This window comes from Chlamydotis macqueenii, chromosome 9, assembly GCF_036417535.1.
Source record: "Chlamydotis macqueenii isolate bChlMac1 chromosome 9, bChlMac1.mat, whole genome shotgun sequence".
Classification (NCBI taxonomy): Eukaryota; Metazoa; Chordata; class Aves; order Otidiformes; family Otididae; genus Chlamydotis; species Chlamydotis macqueenii.
In genome coordinates this window covers 11,105,201-11,118,397 of record NC_141564.1, presented here as the reverse complement: position 1 = coordinate 11,118,397, position 13,197 = coordinate 11,105,201, and the positions used below count along the sequence as shown (strand labels likewise).

The following is a 13,197-nucleotide window of genomic DNA, read 5'->3' as shown; positions in this document are numbered from 1 at the left end:
GTGGGTCAGTGCTAAATATCTGCTGGTAAAACTGGAGGTGGCATTCAGGAAAGGTTGGCCTTTCCATAGCTTTGTTCATTTTTTTTAAACACATCTGCAAGTCATTAGGGGATTGAGGACAAATGGCTCTGGTATGAAAGCAGTGTGGGGATGTACGTGCCTGGGTGAGCTACTGACCTTCACAGAGCCACTAGTGGTAGGGCTTCCATGTTTAGATGTCATGCTGTAGAGTGAGGTGGGAACTTTAAAAGGTTAAACAGAGTGAGAGGAGGGGCTGTGGATTCCACTGGAGGAGGCAAGGGGTCTAGTCCATGCTGACAAGTTCTTTATTGGTGGTTGTGGCTGTATTTGCTTCCCGACTTCCCAGGATTTGTCAGAGCAAAGTTCAGCAGATGCTGAGTGTGTTGCTGCTCCTTCCTGGAATGAAGCTGAGGCTGCTTCCAGACCCCTTCCAGAATCGAGGAGTGCTGGATGTGGTCTGCAGCTCTTCAGTGGTCATACTGAACATTTCCTCTGCCTGAGGGGGAGCTGAAAGGCTCAGTGATGTTCTGGTTTTTATTGAAAATGAGTGGAGCTACTCTAGAGGGAGCCATTGATTTGGTGTGACTTCAAACGTGGCATTCATCTTACAGATTCCATCCAGGTCCCTTGGTAGTAACTCCTGATAAAGCCCACCTGCCTGGAGCCCTGCGCGCTTGGACTGCAGTTCAGCAGCGTGAATCTGGAGAGGAGCAAGATGTGGCCCTCTGTAAGGGGCTCCGACGGGCTTTGTACCGATGCGGGAGGAGGCAGCAAGATGACGGTGCTGTAGTGAAAGCTGCTGCTTGTTTCAGTGCTGTCCGTCTGTCTGCCGTTAGTTGCTTGATCTCTGCTGAGATCAGCTGTCGTCTTCAAGCTGTCAGTGCCCGCTGGAGCAGGCTTTATTTGTGATCGGAGTCCCTGAGCATTTCTTTTAAACCATGCAGTGTTTAGGAATCAGTCAGGACTGTTCTATGGCCAACGTGTTCAGCATTGTCTTCGCATCGTCATCGGCTTGTTGTCAATGCTAAATTAATACAACTGGTATTACTGTACTAAATATATTAATGCTACTGGTCAGTGAGGTAGGGGTTTGGTGGCACGGTGTTTGTGTGCACTGAGGAAACTATGAATCACGTCCTGCTTCCACGGAACACAGCGATGTGGCGTTGCCCTCCCTCTGCGCCCGTGTTTGAGCTGGGCAATTGAACGTCATAGTGGCTGGAAAGCCGCCCCAGGAGCGCTCGCCATCTGCTGCTGTGTTTGTCCGACGGTTGTGTCATCGGGCCGGGAAACAGCGGCAGGCCGGGCTGCTGCGGGTGTTTCAGCGTGTGCTGGCCGGGAGAAGGATGGAGGGAGTGAGCTGGCAGCAGACGTGGGGGAGGTTTCCGTGTGTGCCAGCCTTTAGGAGCTTTCTGAACCTGGGAGGTGTTTCCAGTGTGGTCCATGGCGCTTGCAGAGGAACATACCAGTGAAACGTATTTTAACTATGAAAGCTGTTCAAGGGCTGTGTAGGTTTGCAAGTTCTCTGGAAAAAACAATACGCGAATTCTGGCTGTTTTTTAAGGAAGCAGATCCCTCCCTGCTCTTAGGGACTGGGCCAGAGCCGGTAGCGATGGGGTGTTGGTGTTAGCAGAGGTGCTGGTCACTGCGCGCCAGCCCCAAGGGTTTCACTGGGCCACCGTGATCAGAGCTGTGCTCCATCCTGCTGCCCTGTCAAATGACAGAACTATAACAAGAAAAAATGGCAAGGGCATTCGAAAATTTGCTTTTGGTGGAACATTAGTTCGTTCTGATCTGATGTGGATTTGAAACTTCGAAAGCGTGGGGTGGATCCTCTTCTTCACCAGGTGAGTGGCAGTAGGAAGCAGGACAGTGTAGCCCCGTGGCAGCTGCTGGAGGCTCCCTTCACGGGCTGTGTTCCTTTTGCTCTGCCGTGGATTGGGATGCCGCAGAAGCTGCTGGAGGTGGTGGGGTGATGCCAGGCTGCCCCGGGGCCATGCACCTTGTCCTGCCACAAGTGTGTGGGTTTGGGCTGAGTTGCTTTGAGCCCCCCATGGCTCCACGAGCACACCCATGTTGTCCCCCGGGCTGCTGACCACCAATGTGCCCCTTGGTTGGCAGCACCTGGGAGGCAAAACAGAGCTGGGTTTTATCTCCTCCCTCCTCAAAGCTGCAAAAAACCAGCAGAAATCTTTCTCTTGTGAGTGTGAGGTGAACATGGTGCTTAAAGCTTCCTCAGCACCCCAAAATCCTTCTGCCGTGGCCAGGCACCAGACCCTCCAGAGCGCAGGGGGGTCCCTGCTGCCCCTCGCCGTGGTTATTGCATGCGTGGCCCTGAGCTCTGCTGAGCCCTGTTTGTTCAGGGCCATTTGGGTCCCCACCTCCAGCTCAAACAAAGGCAGGGCCTGCTCCAGGCTGCTGTGAGGAAGGTGCTTGCAGAGCTGTTCTCCCCTCCTCCTCCTCCCACCCTGAGCCCTGTTCCTCTTACACAGGGAGCCTGATGTTTCCCAAGACAGGAAGCAGCCAGCAACCGCTGGGTTAGAGCACCGGGGTGGCATTTCCCGTGCCCAAGCGAAGAGCGGCAGTAGGGCGGGAAGACCCCTTTGCCCTGTGCCGTGTCGGCGCTCAGATCCGGCACTGTGGGAGGAACACACGGGGCAGGGGCCCTGAACAGCAGGTATGGGAGAAAAGCTGCAGGTTTGGGGTCGAGATGGCTGGTGCCTGTTGGGCTGTCGCGGGGCTCGGCTGCGGTGTTTGTCACCGGCTGCTGGGAGCGATGACCGGGTGCTGCGCCCGGAGGAGCCCTGCTGCCAGGCGCCCCGGAGAGCGGAGTCCAGAGTCGCTTGCTCAGCAGGGATGCATGCACATGTGCTCCAGGTATCAGGAGGACTTCTGGGTGTGACTTTAAGGGGGTAAAAGCCCAGGACACGGGTGTGCTTCCTCAGGGAGATTTAGCACTTGGCACACGTCACCCCAGCCCTCCCAGCTAGTCTGACCAGGGCTTTGAAAGGTCACAGGACCCAAACCAAGTGAAATTTGGTGCTGACCAGCAACCCCTTTGACTTGGTGTAGGAGTTGCAAAGGGTGTAAATGAAGCTAGAATTTGTCCCACGGTGTGGAAGTTTGGACAGGGGTGGCTGAAGGTGCCCGAGGTGGAGCTGAGATGCTGAAAGGGAATTGGGTGGAGGCTGACACCTGCACCTCTGCCCAGCTCAGCAGGGCTCTGCCGCGATTCCCGAGCATATTCCTGGTTTTTCAGGCCCCCCAGCACATCCTCCCAGTGTGACTAACTGCACCTTTGTGATCCCAGGTGCGTCTTCATCTTGTAGTGCGAGTCCCTTGCTGGTTGCCTCATGTGGTTCACTGGGTTGCTTGTGGGTTGTCACAACGTGGTTGCAGGGACACCTTCCCAGGTGGGACTTGGCCTTTTTGAGGAGCCCACCTGGGGACGTTTTGGGTGTTGGAACATTCAGAAGCTTGGGCTCTTCATCTCTTTGCAGTCTGGCCACGTTTTATTTCTACGCTAACCAGTCCTTACTGTAGGAGCGAGAGGCCCAGCCTGTTCCCATGACCTCCTTGCTTTGAGGAATGAGTTTGTAATGCTTTTAGGTGAAGTTAGCAGATGTCTTCCTCCTGCACTGTTGACATGCAGAAGCAGCTCTTCTATCAGAAGAGCTCTGCTGGTGCAGGCTGTCAATGGCTCCTGCAAAGGGGTGTTTTGCCCACCGTGCTTTTGGTGGTGATTTGAGAAGCTGAGGCTGCCTGGCATTTCCTCATTTACACCACTTGTCTTGAAAGTAACGATGAAGAGCCACATCATTTCTGAGGAGCAACCTGATGTCATTAGGAAGGCCAGCTCCATTTCCTCACTGTTTAGCAATGAACTCCGCTGACCACTGGTGTGTCCCTGTTTTCCACCTGGAAGCATTCCTGGCGGTAGGCAGAGCAAGGTCCCAGGTCTCACCAGGCATGAGCAGGAGCGGAGGGGCCAGCAGAGAAGGTCGTGAGGACAAGTTGCCAGCGCCAGGGCTGTGGCAGAGGTGTCGAGTCTGCAGGGTGTCCGCAGCTGCCTGGGTCTGCTTCTCAGCAGCAGGAGGAAGGGGCATGAAGGTTTGCCATGCAGCAGAGGAGCACCACGGACGATCCCCACTGCAGGCTGGTGGGGCAGGACGGTGGAGGAGCTCACTATGGCAGCCTGGGCGAGGAGGCCACTGAAATCTCTCAGGTCGGTGGCTGCTCTCTGTCCCCCTTGCAGTGGAGCTGCCTGGGGAATCGCTGCTCTCATTGCCCCATATGCCTTACTTGCAGCCCAGTGACGCAGCCCTGGACCAGAAGAGCACAGCCAACGTCTTCAGCGACGGCTGTACAAGGATAGGTGAGGGAGAAGGGCTGGTCTTTGAGGTTGGTTCCTTTCCATCTGGTGAGGAGGCTGGGGCTGGATGGGGCCTGCTGAGTTGAGGAGGATGGGGGAAGCCCCAAGGCTCTACGGCCGGAGCTGGCAGCTGCAGGTCCTGCTGACCACGGCTGGTCTGTACAGCACGTCCAGAGGGCATCAGACCTCCTGCACTGCCCTGCTATGGTGCTCAAGCCTTTCCCTTCTGTGGGACAGCCACTGTCCTCAACTCATGTTAATAAGGTCTTCCAGCTTCCTGCCTCCCACACCCAACACACCTAGGCAAGGAGACTGGCATCCCATCCAGACCAAGCCTGTCCTTCCCTCGGCTCCTTGTTGTACTCACAAGGCAGCGCCCAGCCCCATGAGAGCCCCGAGTCCTGCGGGAGAGGGACACGCAGGACAGGGACAGCTCTGGGATCTGCTGCCCTTCCGGGGCATGTGGTGGGCACGAGGTCCCCCTCCTTGCTGCAGACTTTGTCCTGGTGTGGGAAACTGTCCCCTGGGAGCTGAGGGGGCAGCAGGCCAGCTGCAAGAACGAGGGCTTGCAGGAGAGATCTGCCACCATCCACAGGACCTGGCGGAAGACGTTTCTGGACAAGCTTCATGCTGCTGGGATCCACATGGAGAAGGTATCCAGCCTCAAATTTCTGCCCTGCTGTGATAGTGGGGGGCTGTGATAACCAGAGCCTCGCTCTGCAAATTGGGAGGAGGGACACTGCGCCATGAGGGCCCTCGCACAGGAGGGGAGCCTGGGTGGGCCTGGGGTGGGATCTGCTTGTGCTCTTCTCCGTGGGGTCAGCTCTGCCAGGCTGATCCACACCAGCGTGGAGCCACCCCAGTGCCTCCCGCAGGGGACCTGTACTGGTGGCAGCAGCCTCATCTCCGCTGGGGTCCCCTTCTCCCGACAGCATGTCACCCACGTGGAGAAGAAGGTGGTGCATTATCTGCTGCTGAGTGCGCCTTGGAGTGTCCTCTGCTACTACGCCGAGGAGCTCCAGCTCCGTGTGCCGCTGCAGGTGAGGGGCTGCAGTGCCCGAGCTGCTGGGGATGGGGGACGGTGCCCCCAGTGCCCCTGGGTACCCCGCTCTGGGCTGGGCAGCTGCTTGCTGTGGGTCTCTGATGGGGTTTGCAGCCTCCTGGCTTTGCAGCGGACCCAGCAGTTCCCAGTCACCAGCCTTGTCCCACGCACAGACATGGGATCCCACCTCGTTCCCCCTGTGAACTCCTCCAGCGCCCCATCCCCTCTTTCCCCGGCCCTTGAAGAACAGGCTCCGCGCGCGCGTCACAGATAGGAGTTACGCACTTCACTCGCGAGAGAGAAGCAACAACACGTTTATTGACAGAAAACAGTGATTTAGCAAAGTTTGATAGTAAATGGTAAATGGACAGTGATTTAACAAGATTTAACAATCCAAGTACACTGGATTATTTACTGCAGAGAGGACAGGGTCAGACAAAACTGTCAGGGAGACCCTCCCATTGGGTCATGAGATTCAGAAAGGACCCCTTTGCTTTCTGAACTCATAAGAGAGGAGAAGGTGTGGCTGGATCCATTCCTAGTCCCAGACCCGGCCGACAGTTTGTGTAAAGGATTATACATGCACAACCAATCCTTTATATCACTTAGCTGAGATTCCAGAGTTTCAGCACTCTTCTTCCCAATTCACTTACTGCGTATCTGATGCGATAAGGATTCTCTCAGCCTCGAGGAGTAACCTTGAGAGACATCCCTACCCAAGGGGAGATCCCGACATGCAGCTCAGGGCCGTGCAGTAGAGCTCCAGGGGCTCTTGGGCTGCTCACTGTTTATGGAGTAGGAGAATTGACTCACAGCCGTGCTTGCATGCTGATTGTAGATGTTAATTTCTTCCAAATTTGACTTGAGCCCGGCGTTAACCAGCACTGTGGTTAGGTGGGCACATCACCATCCCTTGGCTACTGTGTTGTTATCTGTCTCCCCCAAATCCACTTTGAGTTGGCTGCAGCCTTTGTGACCAGACACATCCATCCCTGCAGGTTACCACTTGAGCAGGGTTACGGCAAAAGTGCTCAAGCTGGGGCCGGGGGGAGCACACCGTCGCAGTTCGGCACAGCCCGGGCACTGTTCCTCAGTGGCCTGGCTGCCGTCCTGCTCCCGTTCCCCCCTCCTGAGGCGTTTCCCCCACCCACGCAGGCGCTGCCCAGACAGACCTCCAACTGGTCGGCCAGCGTGCTGCGGCGGCTGGGCATCCCCAACCTGATGGCCCAGGAGGTTCCCAACTTGCCGCTGGACTACTACACCTGCCCCTTCAAGGCCAACAAGCTGCGCTGGTGAGCACTGCGGGAGGGTCCCCGGCTGGCGGGCGCTATGGGGAGGGGGTGCCGCACCCCCGTGCCAAGCACCAGGCTCTGCTGAGCTGCTCCTCTGCACCCTTCCAGGTTCCTGGGGAGCGATCAGCAGGACATTTTCTTCTCCACCACCCAGAGGCACCAAATTGTGAGCACCGGGGCTGCTGTGGCCTCTCTTCCTCAGTCCCAGGGGGGCTGTGGGGTCTGGGGGAGACGTGCCATGAGCGGGTGAGCTGCTGTGTGCTGTCACGGTCTCAAAGGTCCCAGACTGTGTTGCTGTGTGCCAATAACTCCAGAGGGGACTGGGTGGAAGCCCTCCTCCTGCCATTCAGCATCTGGGAATCAGGCTTGGAGCTGGTAGCTGAAAAGCCAGCTGGTGGTGGGGACCCCTCTCCCCATCATGGGGAAAGGCTGCATCCCCCCTCACCTCTCCCGGCGTCGCCCCGGCAGCTCTGCGAGATCCTGGCCACGACACAGTACGGCTGCTCCGGGGAGCAGGAGGTGGGGGTGGACCGGCTGCTGAGCGAGAACGTCTTCACCGCCGCCTTCCCGCTGCATGAGGCAAGGCCCCGCCGTCCCCTGGGGAGCCACCCTGCCGCCGCCCTGCACCCCCGGCCAGCCCCTCGCCCACCCCTGCCTCTCCCCGCAGGGTCCCTACAAGCCGAGGCCGGAGGAGCTGGCTGCCGGCGCTCTCAGCCAGCGCCAAGTCCTCTTCCGGTACTGGGCCAACTGGGGGAAGTGGTGCAAGTACCAGCCACTGGATCATGTCCGCCAGTACTTCGGAGAGAAGATTGCTTTCTACTTCACCTGGCTGGGTGAGTCCTGCTGGCTGCAGAGCAGCCCTCGGCCGTCCTGGGGGACGGCTCCCTCGGCCTCGTGGTGCGGGGTGAGGGGCCGCTGGCAGCGGGTGGCAGCTCCGGGCTGCCCCGGGGACGCTCTCCATCTCAAGGGTGGTGAGTGGTGGCACTGTGAGCCGTGCCCCGTGTGTCCTAAAAGGACTGGCTAGAGCCTGACGGGGACTTTGCAGCCCCAGGTGTGTGCTCGGCTCCTCCAAACCCTGCGCGGTTTCAGGCTGGAGTTGGTTGGGTGGGTGTCATCCTTGGTGGCCGGAGCTGCTCTTGGCTCGGTGGCTGTGGTGGAGGCCTGCAGGACTCACGCTCCCATCCCCGCTGTCTCCAGGCTTCTACACGGGATGGCTCTTGCCTGCCGCAGTGGTGGGGACGGTGGTGTTCATCGTGGGCGTTTTCCTGGTGTTCACTGACGTACCTTCGTAAGCGCCCCGACCTCCCTGCTCACCCCTTCCCCAACACCGGGGCAGCGGGGTGGGAGGATGGCTGCACCCCAATGTCCTGGCACCGGCTGGTTACTGGGGCTCAACCACCACACTTGGTACAAAACCGCTGGTGAACGGTCCAACGGGGAGCAATGGGAAGGGCTGAGCCCCGGCGGGCTGCTGGCTACTCCTTTGCCCGTAGGCAGGAGATCTGTACGAGCGAAGAGCGGTACTGGATGTGTCCCCTCTGCAAGACCTGTCCCTACTGGCCGCTCTCCAAAATCTGCAGCACGTTCATGGTGAGGTCCCGGAGGGCAGCTCGGGGCTGGGGTGGAGGTCTCCATCCCAACGCTAGCCTGTGCCCTCCCAGTGCTTCCTCTCCCACCCATCTTTCCACCCCTCTCTTCCCAGCAGAGGGTCCCAGGCGGCCCCTTCCACCTTCCCTCCCCTCCTGCCCCACAGCTCGGGGACGCCGAGGACCCGGCACTTGCCACGGCGGCTGCGCAGCAGGCAGCCCCCACCACCCTGCCTGGGCTTCTGCCCACCCCTCAGCCCTGCTCTGCCCGCAGGCGGGACGGCTCTTTGACCACGGTGGGACGGTCTTCTTCAGCATCTTCATGTCCCTGTGGGCAGTACTGTTCCTGGAGTTCTGGAAGCGGACCAACGCCTCCCTGGCTCACCGCTGGGACTGCTTCGAGTTCGAGGACATCGAGGTGGGGTCCTGCCCTCTGCAGTGTCTCCCAAAACCAGATGGACCAAAGCCACTGGGCCTCCCTGACGCTTTTCCCTCTCTTTCCCAGGAGCGGCCACGGCCCCAGTTCACGGCCACGGCTCCCATGACAATAACAAACCCTATAACAGGGGTAGAGGAGCCGTATTTCCCCAGGCGCAGCCGCCTCCACCGGATTTTGGCTGGTTCGATGGTCATTATAGTGATGGTGAGATCGTGGGGGCTGGAGCAGCGTCTGTCCCGGGGCAGCGGGACATGGTGGGATGGGCGCAGTTTGGGGTAAGAGCATGGGTTAAGCTGGGGATGGACACGGGTGTCCCTGGCCCATGGTGGAACCCATGGCTCTCCGCTGTGCCCAGGCTCAGCCGCCCACCCCAGAGCTCCCCTGGGACTTGCAGCGCCCTGGCTTAGCCGTGGGGTTTTCCTTCCCAACACAAGCGGCTCACACCCCACGCGCTGTGTTTGCAGATTGCCGTGGTGGTGATGTTCACGGTCTCTGTTATTCTCTACCGGGCAGTGGTTGCCATCCTCCTCTCCAGCTCGGGGTACTTCTGGTCTGCAGATAAGGTAAGAGGTGGCCAGAGCCACTCCCGGACCCACAGCGCTCGCTGCCACCCTCCGTGCCCTGCGTGCTGCTTCTCTCTGTAGGCATCCCGCATCGCCAGCATCACCGGCTCGGTGGTGAACCTCATCTTCATCCTCATCCTCTCCAAGATCTATATTTCCCTGGCACATTTCCTCACCAAGTGGGGTAAGCTGGCGAGGGTCCCGCAAGCTGGAGGGTGACAGGAGGGAGCGGTCGGTGAAGGCAGAGCACCGAACCCGGTGAGGCGCTGCTCCATCCGCAGCCCCGGCCGACACTCGGGACGATGGCTTTACGGAGGAGAGGGGAGCTGGGAAAATAAGGACTTGGGTGAAAAGTGTTTTGGCGGTAGAAAAAAAAGGAGAAAAAAAAAAAAAGTGCAGAGTTCAACTTCTGCTCAAGCTTTTCTGGGGATTTTTGATGAAAATACTTAAGCTGACTTTTGAGGTCTGGGGGACAAAAGCACGTGGGATGTGTTTGTTGTACTTACTGAGACACAGCCTGCTTGTACCGAGCGGAGGAAGACTATTTTTTGGTGCAAAGCAGACGAGTGTCTCCAGGCTCTGTACGAGTGGCAGGTGCCTTCACGGGTACCCCAGCAGGTTTGGGGATTCCAGGCTGCGGGGGGAGTTGAGCGATGTGGGGCGACTTCTGCCATGAGGTAAAGAGCATCCTGGAGCAGCGTAGGGCCACGTCCCCGTGTTCCCCCCCGGCAGAGATGCACCGCACCCAGACCAAGTACGACGACGCCTTCACCTTCAAAGTGTTCGTCTTCCAGTTTGTCACCTTCTACTCCTCTCCCGTTTACATCGCCTTCTTCAAGGGCAAGTAAGGCTTTTGTGGGGAGCAGGGGTCTTCCCCATCCCCTACAGCCCCTGCGGCTTTCGGGCTTTGCGGCTGGGGGTGGCTGCCGCCATCATGGGCGAGAAGCACTGAGGCGGAGAGGACAGTTCCACCAGAGAGTGGGAACCCTCACGGGATGCCCAAGAATGAGGACAGTGCCAGCCTGCTGTGGGCTAACTGGTGCAGCTGGTCCCAGTCTGGGACTGGGGGACTCTCTCCATCAGAGGCACCCACTGCCAGCCTTTTTGTCCCCCTTGGTGAGGGACGAGAGGGCTCTGGGTGGACCAGACAAAGCCCTTCTTTCCCTGGGGCCGCTCCGGACGCATCCCTGGGCTCAGTGCCTGGAGTCTCCGTTCACGGCTCTGCCATGGCTCTCGCAGGTTCGTTGGCTACCCCGGGAACTACCTGCGCTTTCTGGGGGTCCGCAACGAGGAGGTGAGTGCTGGGCGGGAGAGACCGCGTGCCTGCAGCCCCAGCCGGTGGGCACTGCAGGGATGCCCTCCTGTGCTCTGAGCCCTCCTGTCCCGGTGTGCTGGACCCGGCAGGCTGAGGGCCCCTCTCTCCCCGCAGTGCAGCCCAGGTGGGTGCTTCATCGAGCTGGCACAGGAGCTGCTGATCATCATGGTGGGGAAGCAGATCATCAACAACGTGCAGGAGGTGGCCATCCCGTGAGTAACGCCAGGACCATAGGCAGCATGGGGGCTTTGGGGCTCCATTGAGGGGGCGTTGAGCCGTGCTGGCTGGCCACAGTGAGGGACATGGCCCCTCTCATCTCCCCAGGAAGCTGAAGTGCTGGTGGCACAAGCACAAGCTCCTCTCCACCAAAAAGGCAAGCAAGGAGGGGGAGTCGGTCTTGGTGGAGTCGGCGCCCTGGGTGATGGACCACCAGCTGCTGGTGTTCGAGGGGCTGTTTGACGAGTACCTGGAGATGGGTAGGGATCGGCCTCGGGCTGTGGAGGGCTGAAGGACTGGGGAAGAGAAAGCTGGTGGCGAGAGGCAGGAGCTCCCTGGAGGAGGGGACCAGCCGTGGGAGCGTTCGCCCTGAGCAGCCCGCGGGTCCTGGAGAGAAAAGGGCTGCCCTGCTCCCCATGGGACAGGGTTGGCAGATGCCACAGTTGCCGCTGCTGTCTCTCAGCCTGTCCCTCCCTGCTCCTTCTCATCCTCTTCCTCCCAGTCCTGCAGTTTGGCTTCATCACCATCTTCGTGGCGGCCTGTCCGCTGGCACCCCTCTTTGCCCTGCTCAACAACTGGGTGGAGATCCGCCTGGACGCCCAAAAACTCATTTGTGATTACCGGCGGCCGGTGGCAGAGCGGGCACAGGGCATTGGCATCTGGTTCGCCATCCTGGAGGCCATCGCTCACCTGGCCGTCATCAGCAATGTACGCCGGGCCAGCGGGCGGGTGGTGAGGGGGCTGCAAGCGGTGTGGGAGAATTAGGGGGAAAAACCCGTTTGGCCGCTGTGGGACTCTGAGTGATGAGGGGGGCTGGGGTGGGTCCACCTTCACAGAAGGTGCAGCTCCAGCCACGGGTGGTGGGAAGCCACCCCCCTCCAGGGCACGCGGTCCTGCCTGGGTTTAACTGCAGGGTGAGAGCAGGACACAGCACCATGAGCAGGGAGGTGCTGTCTAAGACTGAGCAGCGTTTGTGCCCGGTTTGTCAGGGTGAGGGTGCAGAGAGGCAGAAAGCCGCCTCAGGAGCACAGGGAGGAAGTCCTGCCCGTGGGGCTGGGCATCCCCCAGCTGCAGGACCTGCTGCAGCACATCTCCCTCCTGCCAGGCCTTCCTCATCGCCTTCACCTCCGATTTCCTGCCCCGCATGTACTACGAGTACGTCCATGACAGCAGCCTGCGCGGCTACGTGAACTTCACCTTGGCATACGCGCCATGGGACTTCGTCCTGCAGAGCAACACTACATGCAGGTGGGCGCCCCCCTCCCGCCTCCTTTGGTTCCTCTCCTCGTTTGCTGAGCCTTGGATTTGCTTTTCTCTGCCACTGCCACAGCAAATATTTTTAGCACAGCGGCCTTTAGCCATGTCCAGGTTACCCACCCACTTTCCCGAGATCCTCAGGGCCCTTGCTCATCCCGGGCTGCACATGTGCCGAATGTGCCCCTGTATGGGGCAGGCAATGTTGCTTGCCTGGTCTGACCCAGGGCTGGAGCAAAAGCTCCCCAGTTGTGGAGGGAGATGCTTTTGCAAAGAGGGAAGTCCCCTTGGGCTGGGCTACCTGCAGCTGCCGGGGTCCTGGCCATGGCTGGCCAAGGGCTGGTTCCGCTGTGCTCCAGCGTGTTGGACTGGCAGCCATGATCAGAGAGCGCCCGCAGCAATGCACCGTGGTGACGCCCACTGTGAAGCGGACAGAGGCCGTAACAGCTGCACTTTGCTCCCACAGATACAGAGCGTTTAGGGACCGGGATGGCAATCTCACCTTGACGTTCTGGCAGCTGCTGGCCGTACGCTTGGGCTTCATCATTGTGTTTGAGGTACCAGCAGCTGAGCCCTGCAGGGTGGCTCAGGGCACGGTGCTGGGGCAGCGGGGTGAGGACCTGGCACCTCGGCCGACCCGCGCGTCCCCACTCGCTTCCAGCACGTGGTTTTCTTTATCGGACGTGTGATTGCATCGCTGGTACCTGACATTCCGGAGTCAGTGGAGGTGAAGGTGAAGCGTGAACGGTACCTGGCCAAGGAGGCCCTGGCTGAGAACAAGGTGGGCTGCAGCAGCTCCTCCTTCAAAGCTGTTTTTTTGCTTTAAACCTGTGCAGAGGCACAGCAAAGCAAGAAAGCAGCCCTGCAAGGTGCTGTGGCAGCTCCTACTGCTGCAAACACCAGCTCCCTTTTTCTGTGCTTCAGGTCCTTTTGGAGAGATGGGAGACAGGAAGCAGAGCCAGCATCATGGATCCGGCTGTGGGCAAGGACTGGGAAACTGAGCAGCTCAGCAGCAGCTGAGTGCCGCAACGTGCCCAGAGGCCTGTGGCACAGTGCCAGGACCAAAGGGCTGCTGACCGGCTCCTCCTCGGGCCAGG

The 13,197-nt window shown here is 59.4% G+C and overlaps 1 protein-coding gene across 1 annotated transcript; it reads left to right on the top strand.

The window, feature by feature from the left end:
* The first annotated feature begins 2,624 nt into the window (after positions 1–2,624).
* Positions 2,625–13,179, top strand: ANO7 (anoctamin 7). Its single transcript, XM_086754607.1, has 24 exons — positions 2,625–2,698; positions 4,109–4,246; positions 4,330–4,396; positions 4,889–5,046; positions 5,326–5,433; positions 6,591–6,727; positions 6,836–6,893; positions 7,196–7,306; positions 7,395–7,560; positions 7,925–8,015; positions 8,221–8,317; positions 8,588–8,731; positions 8,819–8,956; positions 9,217–9,315; positions 9,397–9,499; positions 10,048–10,159; positions 10,555–10,609; positions 10,745–10,842; positions 10,955–11,106; positions 11,349–11,554; positions 11,952–12,094; positions 12,567–12,657; positions 12,762–12,881; positions 13,025–13,179. The coding sequence occupies exons 2-24, from the start codon at positions 4,139–4,141 to the stop codon at positions 13,118–13,120; spliced, it is 2,658 nt and encodes an 885-aa protein (XP_086610733.1). The 5' UTR covers positions 2,625–2,698; positions 4,109–4,138; the 3' UTR covers positions 13,121–13,179.
* The last annotated feature ends 18 nt before the right edge of the window (positions 13,180–13,197 follow it).